General features: G+C 45.1%; 1 protein-coding gene across 2 annotated transcripts in view; it reads right to left on the reverse strand.

Moving 5' to 3' along the window:
- TMEM63C (transmembrane protein 63C) overlaps nt 1-13,890 on the reverse strand; it is a 40,003-nt gene that overhangs the window by 8,638 nt on the left and 17,475 nt on the right. The window contains exons 4-12 of one of the 2 annotated variants that reach the window (XM_063948249.1): nt 13,772-13,804; nt 13,344-13,431; nt 4,987-5,024; nt 4,759-4,901; nt 4,617-4,668; nt 4,425-4,533; nt 3,555-3,628; nt 2,099-2,179; nt 1,798-1,918 (exon numbers count right to left, since the gene is read on the reverse strand). In XM_063948249.1, the coding sequence (XP_063804319.1) occupies nt 1,798-1,918; nt 2,099-2,179; nt 3,555-3,628; nt 4,425-4,533; nt 4,617-4,668; nt 4,759-4,901; nt 4,987-5,024; nt 13,344-13,431; nt 13,772-13,804 (739 nt within the window). The remainder of the gene's footprint in view (nt 1-1,797; nt 1,919-2,098; nt 2,180-3,554; nt 3,629-4,424; nt 4,534-4,616; nt 4,669-4,758; nt 4,902-4,986; nt 5,025-13,343; nt 13,432-13,771; nt 13,805-13,890) is intronic. The other variant, XM_063948250.1, reaches the window with a different exon arrangement.

Consider the following 13,890-nt stretch of genomic DNA (forward strand, 5'->3'; position numbering starts at 1 on the left):
AGGCCGGTGGAAGTGCGCCCACCAAACCACCAAGCACATGGATAGGGACGGATGGTCTGCAAAGATCCTCACAACTGTGCATGCAAGAGAATACACACTCAATATCCATTCAACTCTGCATCAAGCCCCTTATGGGCAGAGGGTTGTAAATGATCCTCACTAAATGATGAAATATCTGCAATGCGTGAAAAGGCCACATGGTGGCAGCAAAACCTCTCTAGACCTGCAACAGTAACTTTACTGCAGTAACTTTACTGATACTTCACTGTATTCAACAGCATTCTACGGAGCCTGCAAGTGATTTGTAGGTTTACTATTAAATGCTGGGCACTGGTTTGGGGAGCTTAATATTGTGTGGGGACTGCTATGGGACATTAATAATATGTGGGCCTATAATTGTTATATGGGGTTGGTGGGTGCTGTAAGCATATTTTAGGGGCAATGTGAATGCTATTCGTTTAGTGTTGGGGAAATGAGGGCTAATTACTAAATATGGATGTTATTGATTTAATGTTGAGGCTGCATGGAGGGACGGAGGCCTAGAACGTTTGCTCATGTTTCCGGGACGCACACTTTTTCCAATAGGGTCCCAACGTTCTAGGATCCGTACAAGAAGCGTCAGAGCTTATGACACCAGCAACAGGGGTTACTGAAAGCTTCAAGAACAGGTAGGAGAGAGCGTCTGCCTGGGGGAAGCTGAATCCTGGGGAGTGTCCTGATTTTGGGGAGCTGTCAGGACAGCAACGTCCAGCTTCATATTGCTCTGCTTATAAAGGGGGCGATACAGACACCAAACAGTATTCACATAGTGACATGGAAATATCTCCTGCTCCGTTCAATACATACGAGACCCAGAGACGCCCATGAGAGAGCACACCTGCGTGTCATCGCCTACTGAGGGTTGTTGGAAAATTTCCGAATATCCCCCAAATTGTGTCCTAGTACAGATTTGGTTTAAATTGACACTAATGAGAATGAGAGGGGTGCAACATGTAGCGCGTCCTGAAGGGATGCAGTCAATTTACCTCCAATCGAAATCCCGACAGCAATTGACGGACAGTCAAAATACCGACAAGGTCAAAATAGTGAAGTGAGTTTTTCAGGATTTTTTTCATTGAAACCGACCTGTTCATACTTTACCATCCCAGTGGACCTGGAGGGGGAATATAATAGTGTGCCGAGCGCAGCGAGACACCGCGCCTGAAGCATGGCGAGCCATGCGAGGGGATGCGGTGCACTTATATGACGTCCATGTCGACCTATGTCGACATAGATACACACAAAAACCCAACTAAAAACGCATGTCAGCATTTTGACCTGTCGGCATTTTACATGTCGGTATTTTGACCTTGTAAGTATTTTAAATGTCGGTATTTTGTCCATGTTGGGATTTTAACCTTGTCGGAATTTTGACCATCGGGCAATTGCTGTCGGGATTTCGACCGTCGGGATTTTGATTGGAGGAATTTCATACCGATCCCGTCCTGAAGGGAGGAGCCGGGCAGATGGGGTCATATAACGCTCGCTATGGGCTGGGCACACAAGTGCCTGGTATTATGGGTATTATGTCCGCATGCAATAAATCCATGATGTGGGAAGAGATCACTAATGAAATGTAACAGGTAGAGAGTGCATATTATAAGGGCAATGCCCAGTTTGCGAGCAAACATTTTTCCTGGTGCGTTCCTGGACAGTGCGGATGTTAGGGGGGGTGTCAGTGCTAGACGCGCTTCAGCCGTAGCTCGGTCACCCATCCTCCAGTGCTGTCGCACACTAGCTGTATGTATATCACCTCACCTTCTGGAAGCCGCAGCAGTCACACGGGCAGATCCGGGCACACGGATGTGTTGTGATGAGAATCCTCCCTTCTTTCTGAGACCGTCCAGCAAAATACACGCGGCCTTTCATAGCCCGGCGCCTGCCAATCACAGGACACACTGAGGAGCCAGCAGGGTCAAGGGTCAGGAGAACACATGGGGAGGGATGAGGGGTGCGTGAGATGTAACAAGGGAGAGATAATGGGGGCGATGGTGCGAGGGGGGGGGTTGATAAGGGGATTTCATAAGAAACCTCAATAGCTGACATCATGTCTCCTCACCTCTCTGTGTCCAGCTTCATCAGTCGCCGGACGTCATAGCTGAACTGGACATCGTTAACTGTGCAGCTGGGATACGCCTCACTAGGGCAAACAACACGTTACACATCAGTCTCTCGCGAAATGTTCAGTACTTACTGTCAGGGGTAGGTGTCCTCCATCTTACTGTCAGGGGTAGGTGTCCTCTGTCACAGTACTTACTGTCAGCGGTAGGTGCCCTCCGTCACAGACTGTACGTCAGTGGTTGGAGCCCTACGTCACAGTACTTACTATTGGTGGGGGGGCACACCCAATCACAGTCTGAGTATCAGGGGGTGGCTCACTGCAGTGTAGTGCATACTTACTGTCAGGGGTAGGTGTCCTCTGTCACGGTACTTACTATCGGGGGGAGAGGGCACCCCCAGTCACAGTCTGAGTATCAGGGGGGGGCTCTCTGTGGTGTAGTGCATACTTACTGTCAGGGGTAGGTGTCCTCTGTCACAGTACTTACTATCGGGGGGAGAGGGCACCCCCAGTCACAGTCTGAGTAGCGGGGGGGGGGGGGGGGGGGAGGGGCTCTCTGCGGTTTTACTGTCAGGGGTAGGTGTTCTCTGTCACAGTACTTACTATCGGCAGGAGAGGGCACCCCCAGTCACAGTCTGAGTATCGGGGAGGGGGGGGGGGGGGCTCTCTGTGGTGTAGTGCATACTTACTGTCAGGGATAGGTGTTCTCTGTCACAGTACTTACTATCGGGGGGAGAGGGCACCCCCAGTCACAGTCTGAGTATCGGGTGGGGGGGGGGGGCTCTCTGCGGTTTAGAGCATACTTACTGTCAGGGATAGGTGTCCTCTGTCACAGTACTTACTATCGGGGGGAGAGGGCACCCCCAGTCACAGTCTGAGTATCGGGGGGGGGGGGGGGCTCTCTGTGGTGTAGTGCATACTTACTGTCAGGGGTAGGTGTCCTCTGTCACGGTACTTACTATCAGGGGGAGGAGGCACCCCCAGTCACAGTCTGAGTATCAGGGGGGCTCTCTGCGGTGTTGAGCGTACTTACTGTCAGGGGTAGGTGTCCTCTGTCACAGTACTATCGGGGGGAGGAGGCACCCCCAGTCACAGTCTGAGTATCAGGGGGGGCTCTCTGCGGTGTTGAGCGTACTTACTGTCAGGGGTAGGTGTCCTCTGTCACAGTACTATCGGGGGGCGGAGGCACCCCCAGTCACAGTCTGAGTATCAGGGGGGGCTCTCTGCGGTGTTGAGCGTACTTACTGTCAGGGGTAGGTGGCCTCTGTCACAGTACTATCGGGGGGCGGAGGCACCCCAGTCACAGTCTGAGTATCAGGGGGGGCTCTCTGCGGTGTTGAGCATACTTACTGTCAGGGGTAGGTGTCCTCTGTCACAGTACTATCGGGGGGAGGAGGCACCCCCAGTCACAGTCTCAGTATCAGGGGGGGCTCTCTGCGGTGTTAAGCGTACTTACTGAAAATGTTTGGTGATGAGAGAGGTATCAGAAATTTCACGAGGAATCCGAGTGACCATCAGCGTCCGAGCCACCTGGCGATAATCACACAGAATGGAAATCACATGAAAATATCCAGATTATCCAAATCTTTTATTCAATATTTTTATAATTTCCTTTTAAGATTCTGCATCCACAATTAGCCAACATGAAGGTCCGTCCACTTTGACCATTACTTCCAACAACATGGAACTTTCATTTGTTTAAACAGAAATCCTGAGTTACATTAAGCAATTTTATACCAATTAATTCCATAAAATAACTCGTTGGTAACAGTAAGTGACATAAGATTGTAATGGTGGTAAAGTTATTTGTCCACAGAGTGTAAGATTGCGAGCAGGGCCCTCCTACCTCTACGTCCGTCTGTTACTACCCAGTTGTGTTTTATCACTGTTCTTTTCAATTGTAAAGTGCAACGGAATTTGCTGCGCTATATAAGAAACTGTTAATAAATAAATATATATACAGATGGGTCCACATTTATCTTGACCTTTAATAGGATTAACTGAGACTGGCCAGTCGGACTTAATCCCCTGCTGTATTGTTCTCTGTATTGTATTGCAGCTGAGAACAATAGATGAAGGGTTTATGCTAATAAGTCATGTGCCTAGGCGCAGAAAACTAGTCAAGATAACCGTGGACCCATCTGTGTATGTGTATGTATATATATATATATATATATATATATATATATATATATATATATATATATGTATATCTCTGGGCGGTGGTACTGGATAACTGCAGATGTGAGCACAGGTGTGACAGGAGAGCCGCAGCTAATTGGTCATGAGCGACTGTCACGTCAGCCTCCAGGTGCGATGACCTTACCTTATCGTCCTCCCTGTGATGTAACGCGGCATTGTGGTGGCTCATACACAGCACGGTCATCAGGAAGTAGACCAGCGCGAATACACTGTGCAGCCACAGGAAGCGGTCTCTGCAGAGGAGAGTCACAAACATACAGAGTCACACAACGCCAAAGCCCCGCACAACCAGCACACGCACAGGCCTGCCACTCACTGTGTGGGAACATTGACGATAGTCGTACGACCAAACTGTGCCGGACTGTCGCCTGCAGAGACAGAGAGACCAGGGTTATAGGCTACAGGGTCAGGCGGGGGGAGGGGAGAGTGCAGGGACAGGGGTTGTGGAAGGCACTCACCCAGCAAATCTCCAGAGAAGTTCACTGGCAGTATGACAGACACAGAAATGACACAGACAAGTAACATCAGCACCAGCAGGTGGCGCTGATAGGACAGATAGGTGATGGCATCCACTCCACATTTACTCTGAATTTCTTCATCCCTGCAGCGAGAAACCAGGACATTACCATTATCTCCACCCCACCCAGAGTCCCACGCCTAGCCCGTTTCCCAGAATTCATTCTCACTTCATCTGATAAATGGAGCTGAGCCAGGAGCAGAATCCCTGCAAGAGAGGAGACACAACGCATTACATGTAGAAGCACGGGCCATGTGTGTAATAACTAGGGTGATATAATGACTCACTCCACTATCTGTGTAATAATAACAAACAGCAATGGGGTTATAGATTATACTTGCACAGGGGCTGTATAATGAATCACACCTCCATATATGTAATTCTACCTGCACAGGGATACTAAACCACAATACAAACTATGGGGGTAATTCAAACCTGATCGTAGCAGCAAATTTGTTAGCAGTTGGGCAAAACCATGTGCACTGCAGAGGGGGGCAGATGTAACATGTGCAGAGAGAGTTAGATTTGGATGGGGTAGTGTTCAAACTGAAATTTAAATTGCAGTGTAAAAATAAAGCAGCCAATATTTACCCTGCACAGAAACAAAATAACCCACCCAAATCGAACTCTCTCTGCACATGTTACATCTGCCCCACCTGCAGTGCACATGGTTTTGCCCAACTGCTAACAAATTTGCTGCTACGATCAGGTCTGAATTACCCCCTATGTAAAAGTACCAGCCCCTGGATGATAGAATGAATCACACCACCATCTATACAGGTTGAGTATCCCATATCCAAATATTCCGAAATATGGAATATTCCGAAATACGGACTTTTTTGAGCGAGAGTGAGATAGTGAAACCTTTGTTTTTTGATGGCTCAATGTACACAAACTTTGTTTAATACTCAGTTATTAAAAATATTGTATTAAATGACCTTCAGGCTGTGTGCATAAGGTGTATATGAAACATAAATGAATTGTGTGAATGTAGACACACTTTGTTTAATGCACAAAGTTATACAAAATATTGGCCAAAATGACCTTCAGGCTGGGTGTATAAGGTGTATATGAAACATAAATGCATTCTGTGCTTAGATTTAGGTCCCATCACCATGATATCTCATTATGGTATGCAATTATTCCAAAATACGGAAAAATCCGATATCCAAAACTCCTCTGGTCCCAAGCATTTTTGATAAGGGATACTCTACCTGTATAATAATATTATATAGCATAACTGCATGGGCTATATAATGAATCACACCACCGTATATATAATAGTACCAGCACTGGGGCTATATAATGAAGCACACTACCATCTCTATAATAATATTATATATCATAACTGCAGGAGCTATATAATGAATCACACCACCGTGTATATATAATAGTACCAGCACTGGGGCTACATAATACAGCACACCACCATCTATATAATAATACCAGCACTGGGGCTATATAATGAAGCACACTATCATCGATATAATAATATTATATATTATAAATGCAGGAGTTATATAATGAATCACACCACTATATATATATATATATATATATATATATATAATAATACCAGCACTGGGTCTATATAATAAAGCACACTACCATCTATATTATAATATTATATATCGTAAATGCAGGAGCTATATAATGAATCACTCCACCATCTATATAATACTAGCACTGGAGCTATATAATGAAGCACACCACCATCTATATAATATTATTATATATCATAACTGCAGGAGCTATACCAGCACTGGGGCTATATAATGAAGCACACCACCATCCAGCGCCAGATTAAGTCTTGGGGGTGAGCCTGGGGTATTTAAGACAGGGGGGCCCTGGTGAAGGGGGAGGGTGTTTATTAGATTGTAAATACCTCTCAACATGACACATTCTGGGAGGGACAAAATGCCCTCTACCTGGACTTCCCTCTTAATATATGATGGGCAGCAGAAGTGTTGAACTATTTAATTAATAAAAAAAGGTATTTCAACAAAAATGTTTACAAATCATAAATTAAGAGGGAAGTCCAGGTAGAGAGCATTTGTCCCTCCTGGAATGGGAGGTATATATTGTGTATCTTAAATATAAACCAATGGTGTATAGTAGATTTAAACAAATAGTTTAAAAAGTCCTGTGTACTGTTTATATCTCCACCTAACAGAGAAAACTATTTTATAATGTTTTCCTGTTTTGGAACAAAGACAATTTAAGCTTAAAATACGCATAGAAAATTGAAATCTATCATTTATCTTGCAAAAATGCAATAGCAGCAGCCTGTGTACTACTAACACACTGGGACAGGACTCAGGAGGATGCTCTGTGTGTTTCTCTCTAAACGTGAATGCTCTCATTAGATAACAGGTTACACAGGACTCTGACACCCAGGCGGGGAGAAGGAGAAGCTGGGATCCCTGTGTCACTTACAGCTCTCTCCCCTCTGCTATTTCTCCTCTGGTCAGGAAGCTCCGTCGGTATCTCACGAAACCTGATACTCCTGTGTCTCTGCCTGCAATGTCCTGCTCACATTCTGGCTGCCTGGTTCTGCTGCTGCATAAGAAGGTAGTGATCTCACTGTGCTCGGGCTGGAGGGCCCCTTGACAGAGGGGGGCCTGGGGTACCATATGCCCTGAACCCCCCCCCCCCCCCCCTTAATCTGGCTATGCCACCATCATCATAATATTATTATATATCATAACTGCAGGAGCTATATAATGAATCACACCACCATCTCATAATAATACTAGCACTGAGGCTATATAATGGATCACACCACCATCTATATAAGAATACTAGCACTGAGGCTATATAATGAATCACACCACCATCTACATAATAATACTAGCACTGAGGCTATATAATGAATCACACCACCATCTATATAATAATACAAGCACTGGGGCTATATAATGAATCACACCACCATCAATATAATAATACCAGCACTTGGGCTATATAATGAATCATACCACCATCTATATAATAATACCAGCACTGAGGCTATATAATGAATCACACCACCATCTATATAATAATACCAGCACTGGAGCTATATAATGAATTACACCACCATCTATATAATAATACTAGCACTGGGGCTATATCATGAATTACACCACCATCTATATAATATTATTATATAGCATAACTGCAGGAACTATATAATGGATCACACCACCATCTACATAATAATACTAGCACTGGGGCTATATAATGAATCACACCACCAACTATATAATAATACTATCACTGGGGCTATATAATGAATCACACCACCATCTATATAATAATACCAGCACTGGGGCTATATAATGAATCACACCACCATCTATATAATAATACCAGCACTGGGGCTATATAATGAATCACACCACCATCAATATAATAATACCAGCACTTGGGCTATATAATGAATCATACCACCATCTATATAATAATACTAGCACTAAGGCTATATAATGAATCACACCACCATCTATATAATAATACCAGCACTGGAGCTATATAATGAATTACACCACCATCTATATAATAATACTAGCACTGGGGCTATAATGAATCACACCACCATCTAAATAATAATATCAGCACTGGAGCTATATAATGAATCACACCACCATCTAAATAATAATATCAGCACTAGAGCTATATAATGAATCACAACACCATCTAAATAATAATATCAGCACTGGAGCTATATAATGAATCACATCACTATTTATATAATAATACCAGTACTGTGGTTACATAATGAACTACGCCACAATCTTTGCAATAATACCTGCACTGGGTTTATATAATGAATCACACCACCATCTATATAATAATACTAGCACTGGGGCTATAATGAATCACACCACCATCTAAATAATAATATCAGCACTGGAGCTATATAATGAATCACACCACCATCTAAATAATAATATCAGCACTAGAGCTATATAATGAATCACACCACCATCTACATAATAATACCAGCGCTGTGGTTATATAACAAAATCACATTACCATCTATATAATAATACCAGTACCGTGCTTACATAATGAACTACGCCACAATCTATGCAATAATACCTGCACCGGGGTTATATAATGAATGACACCACAATCTGTGTAATAACACCAGCACACGGTTATTAATTCACACCACTATATATATATATATATATATATATATATATATATATATATATAAACAGTGCTTTGCTAAAGTATTCACCCCCCTTTGCATTTTTCATGTTTTGTTGCCTCACAACCTGGAATTAAAATGGATTGTTTGAAGGTTTGCATCATTTCATTCACAGAACCTGGCTACAACTTTGTAGATGTTTTTTGTTTTTGTTTTTTTATTGTAAGGCAAACAACAAATCGGACAAAATAACAGAAAACTTCAGCGTGCATAACTATTCATTCCCCTAAAGTCAGTACTTTGTAGATCAGTGATCGTGCTGAGCCTGAAAAAAAAGTGGGACCCTGAACCCGCACTTTTAAAAATTTTGGTCCTACCTGTTCTTTTCTGGGTCCCATTGGAATGAAGGTTCTTATTAATCTTATTACTGATTCAAATATAAAAATACAGACTTGATTTGGACACTACACAAGTGTAGCAGGACGGGGGGGAAGTGACAATGCTGCTGGGCTGTGTAGCATACAGGACACTCTGCATCAGAGCTGTAACTAGACATTTTGGTGCCCTTGTAGCAGAAAGTGAATTGGTGCTCCCCCTCCTACAGTATAAAGCATGGACAGTGCGCTCCGAAGGCGCGCAGCAAAAATGTAGGGGCGTGGCCACAATAGTGTCAATTCACATTACACCACACAGTAGTGCCGCTTATACACATTGCATCAGGAAGAACCTCCTATACACACTATGCCAGGTAGAGCACGTTATACACATTGCACCAGGTAGAGCACGTTATACACATTGCACCAGGTAGAGCACGTTATACACATTGCACCAAGTAGAGCGCGTTATACACACTGCACCAGGTAGAGCGCGTTATACACACTGCACCAGGTAGAGCGCGTTATACACACTGCACCAGGTAGAGCGCGTTATACACACTGCACCAGGTAGAGCGCGTTATACACACTGCACCAGGTAGAGCGCGTTATGCACACTGCACCAGGTAGAGCGCGTTATGCACACTGCACCAGGTAGAGCGCGTTATACACACTGCACCAGGTAGAGCGCGTTATACACACTGCACCAGGTAGAGCGCGTTATACACACTGCAACAGGAAGAGCGCGTTATACACACTGCACCAGGTAGAGCGCGTTATACACACTGCACCAGGTAGAGCGCGTTATACACACTGCACCAGGTAGAGCGCGTTATACACACTGCACCAGGTAGAGCGCGTTATACACACTGCACCAGGTAGAGCGCGTTATACACACTGCACCAGGTAGAGCGCGTTATACACACTGCACTAGGTAGAGCGCGTTATGCACACTGCACCAGGTAGAGCGCGTTATGCACACTGCACCAGGTAGAGCGCGTTATGCACACTGCACCAGGTAGAGCGCGTTATACACACTGCAACAGGAAGAGCGCGTTATACACACTGCACCAGGTAGAGCGCGTTATACACACTGCACCAGGTAGAGCGCGTTATACACACTGCACCAGGTAGAGCGCGTTATACACACTGCACCAGGTAGAGCGCGTTATACACACTGCACTAGGTAGAGCGCGTTATATACACTGCACCAGGTAGAGCGCGTTATACACACTGCACCAGGTAGAGCGCGTTATACACACTGCACCAGGTAGAGCGCGTTATACACACTGCACCAGGTAGAGCGCGTTATACACAGTGCACTAGGTAGAGCGCGTTATATACACTGCACCAGGTAGAGCGCGTTATGCACACTGCACCAGGTAGAGCGCGTTATACACACTGCACCAGGTAGAGCGCGTTATACACACTGCAACAGGAAGAGCGCGTTATACACACTGCACCAGGTACAGCGCGTTATACACACTGCACCAGGTAGAGTGCGTTATACACACTGCACCAGGTAGAGCGCGTTATACACACTGCACCAGGTAGAGCGCGTTATACACACTGCACCTATACACACTGCACCAGGTAGAGCACGTTATACACACTGCACCAGGTAGAGCGCGTTATACACACTGCACCAGGTAGAGCGCGTTATGCACACTGCACCAGGTAGAGCGCGTTATACACACTGCACCAGGTAGAGCGCGTTATACACATTGCACCAGGTAGAGCGCGTTATACACACTGCAACAGGAAGAGCGCGTTATACACACTGCACCAGGTGGAGCGCGTTATACACACTGCACCAGGTGGAGCGCGTTATACACACTGCACCAGGTAGAGCGCGTTATACACACTGCACCAGGTAGAGCGCGTTATACACATTGCACCAGGTAGAGCGCGTTATACACACTGCAACAGGAAGAGCGCGTTATACACACTGCACCAGGTAGAGCGCGTTATACACACTGCACCAGGTAGAGCGCGTTATACACACTGCACCAGGTAGAGCGTGTTATACCCACTACACCAGGTAGAGCGCGTTATACACACTGCACCAGGTAGAGCGCGTTATACACACTGCACCAGGTAGAGCGCGTTATACACACTGCACCAGGCAGAGCGCGTTATACACATTGCACCAGGTATTGCACCTCTATTTAAATCCAGAATACAGCAAGCGCTGATTTGCTGCTGCAGAGCGCATCCCCAGGGACCCTCCCATTTTTGAAAAGCGATTCCCCGGACTTCAAAAGTGGGTAAAATACGCGCTATAGCGCATTTTTGTGATCACTGGTATAGCCACCTTTTGCGGCAATTACAGCTACAAGTCGCTTTGGATAAGTCTCTATGAGCTTGCCATATCTTGCCACTGGGATTTTTGCCCATTCCTCAAGGCAAAACTGCTCCAGCTTCTTCAGGTTGGATGGTTTCTGCCTGTAAACAGCAATCTTCAAGTCTGACCACAGATTCTCAATTGGATTGAGATCTGGGCTTTGACTAGGCCATTTCAACACATTTAAATGTTTCCCCTTAAACTACTCGAGTGTTGCTTTAGCAGTATGCTTTGGGTCATTGTCCTGCTGGAAGGTGAATCTCCGTCCCAGTCTCAAATCACAGGCAGACTGAAACAGGTTTTGCTCAAGAATATCCCTGTATTTAGCACCATCCATCTTTCCCTCGACGCGAGGGAAAGATGGATGGTGTCCCTGCTGCTGAAAACATCCCACAGCATAATGCTGCTGCCACTACCATGTTTCACTGTGGGGATTGTGTTCTTGGGGTGATGGGATATGTTGGGTTTGCACCAGACATAGCGTTTTCCTTGGTGGCCGAAAAGTTCAATTTTAGTCTCATCTGACCAGAGCACCTTCCTCCATACGTTTGGGGAGTCGTCCATATGCCCTTTGGCAAACTCAAAACGTGCCTTCTTATTTTTAACACTAAGTAATGGCTTTCTTCTGGCCCCTCTTCCATAAAGCCCAGCTCTATGGAGTGTACGGCTTATTGTGGTCACATGCACAGATACACAAGTCTCTGCTGTGGAACTCTGCAGCTCCTTCAGGGTTACCTTAGGTCTCTGTGCTGCCTCTCTGATTAATGCCCTCCTTGCCCGGTCTGTGAGTTTTGGTGGCCGGCCCTCTCTTGGCAGGTTTGTTGTGGTACCATGTTCTTTCCATGATGATGGATTTGATGGCGCTCCGGGGAATCATCAAAGATTTGGATATTTTTTTATAACCCAACCCTGACCAGTACTTCTCAACAACTTTGTCCCTGACTTGTTTGGAGAGCTCCTTGGTCTTCATGGTGTGATGCCTCTTGCTTACTAGTGTTGCAGCCTCTGGGGCCTTTCAGAAATAGGTGTGTTTATACTGACAGATCATGTGACACTTACATTGCACACAGGTGGACTTCATTTCACTAATTATGTGACTTCTGAAGGTAATTGGCTGCACCAGAACTTTTGAAGGGCTTCATAGCAAAGGGGGTGAATACATATGCACATGCCAATTTTCACATTTTAATTTATAAAAAATAAATAAATTACAGGTTGTAATGTAAGAAAATAGGCAAAAAGCCAAGGGGGATGAATACTTTAGCAAGGCACTCTATATATAATAACACTGGCAACAGAGTTATATTATGAATCACACCAAGGTTTATATTATGAATCACACCAAGGTTTATATTATGAATCACACCACCATCGGGTTTATATAATAAATCACACCAGCATCTATGTAATAATACCAGCACCAGGTTTATATAATGAATGACATCACTATTTATGTAATAATACTTGTCCCCCGGTTATATAATGTAGATTCACATCTCACTTATTGAGAACAACTTACCAACAATGCACATTTAACTCTTTACCCCTGAAGTATGCAGTGTTCTACAGCTACAGCCTTCCGACCCCACATCCCGCCTATTTCCATAGTGGCAGGAAGGAATCATCCAGTAGACACCTCATGTACAGCACATTCCATCCCTTGTACTCACCTGATCTTTACTGCTCAGGTCTGGTGGGCCGGTCTCACAGGGGGACTTCTCCTTGTCGTTCGTTTCCCCATAAAAGAGAGAGGTTAGGCTGGCAAGACAGGGACAAGATCAGTTTGTGTACTGTGAATATTTGCAGCAGTTCCTTCACCACATCTCCACCGCTATCTGCCCAGTTTTGCACCTCCACCTCAGCTAAAAACAGGGAATCTAGCATGAAAATCATCCTCATTTGGGTGACACCCATCGCCCATTGGTTCCTCTCTCCAGAAGAGCCACTGACTCCAACACTCAATAACCACACATAGAGACATGCAAGAGGGAAAGTGGGTACAAGGCAGCGAAGGATTGGTCATTGTGTGGAAGGATGTTTTCATGATAGAATCCCAGTATCCCTCCACCAGAGTCCCATAAATGTGGTCAAACAGTACTTATATGATGTCCATCTGCGTCGCATGGCCCGGCTGGGGAGAGAGTTCAGGTGTCAGGAAGAATTACCCTGCTCTTACTAAATATGACCCAGAGAATGAGGGTACAGTGTAATAACTCA

This window comes from Pseudophryne corroboree, chromosome 12 (assembly GCF_028390025.1).
Source record: "Pseudophryne corroboree isolate aPseCor3 chromosome 12, aPseCor3.hap2, whole genome shotgun sequence".
Classification (NCBI taxonomy): domain Eukaryota; kingdom Metazoa; phylum Chordata; class Amphibia; order Anura; family Myobatrachidae; genus Pseudophryne; species Pseudophryne corroboree.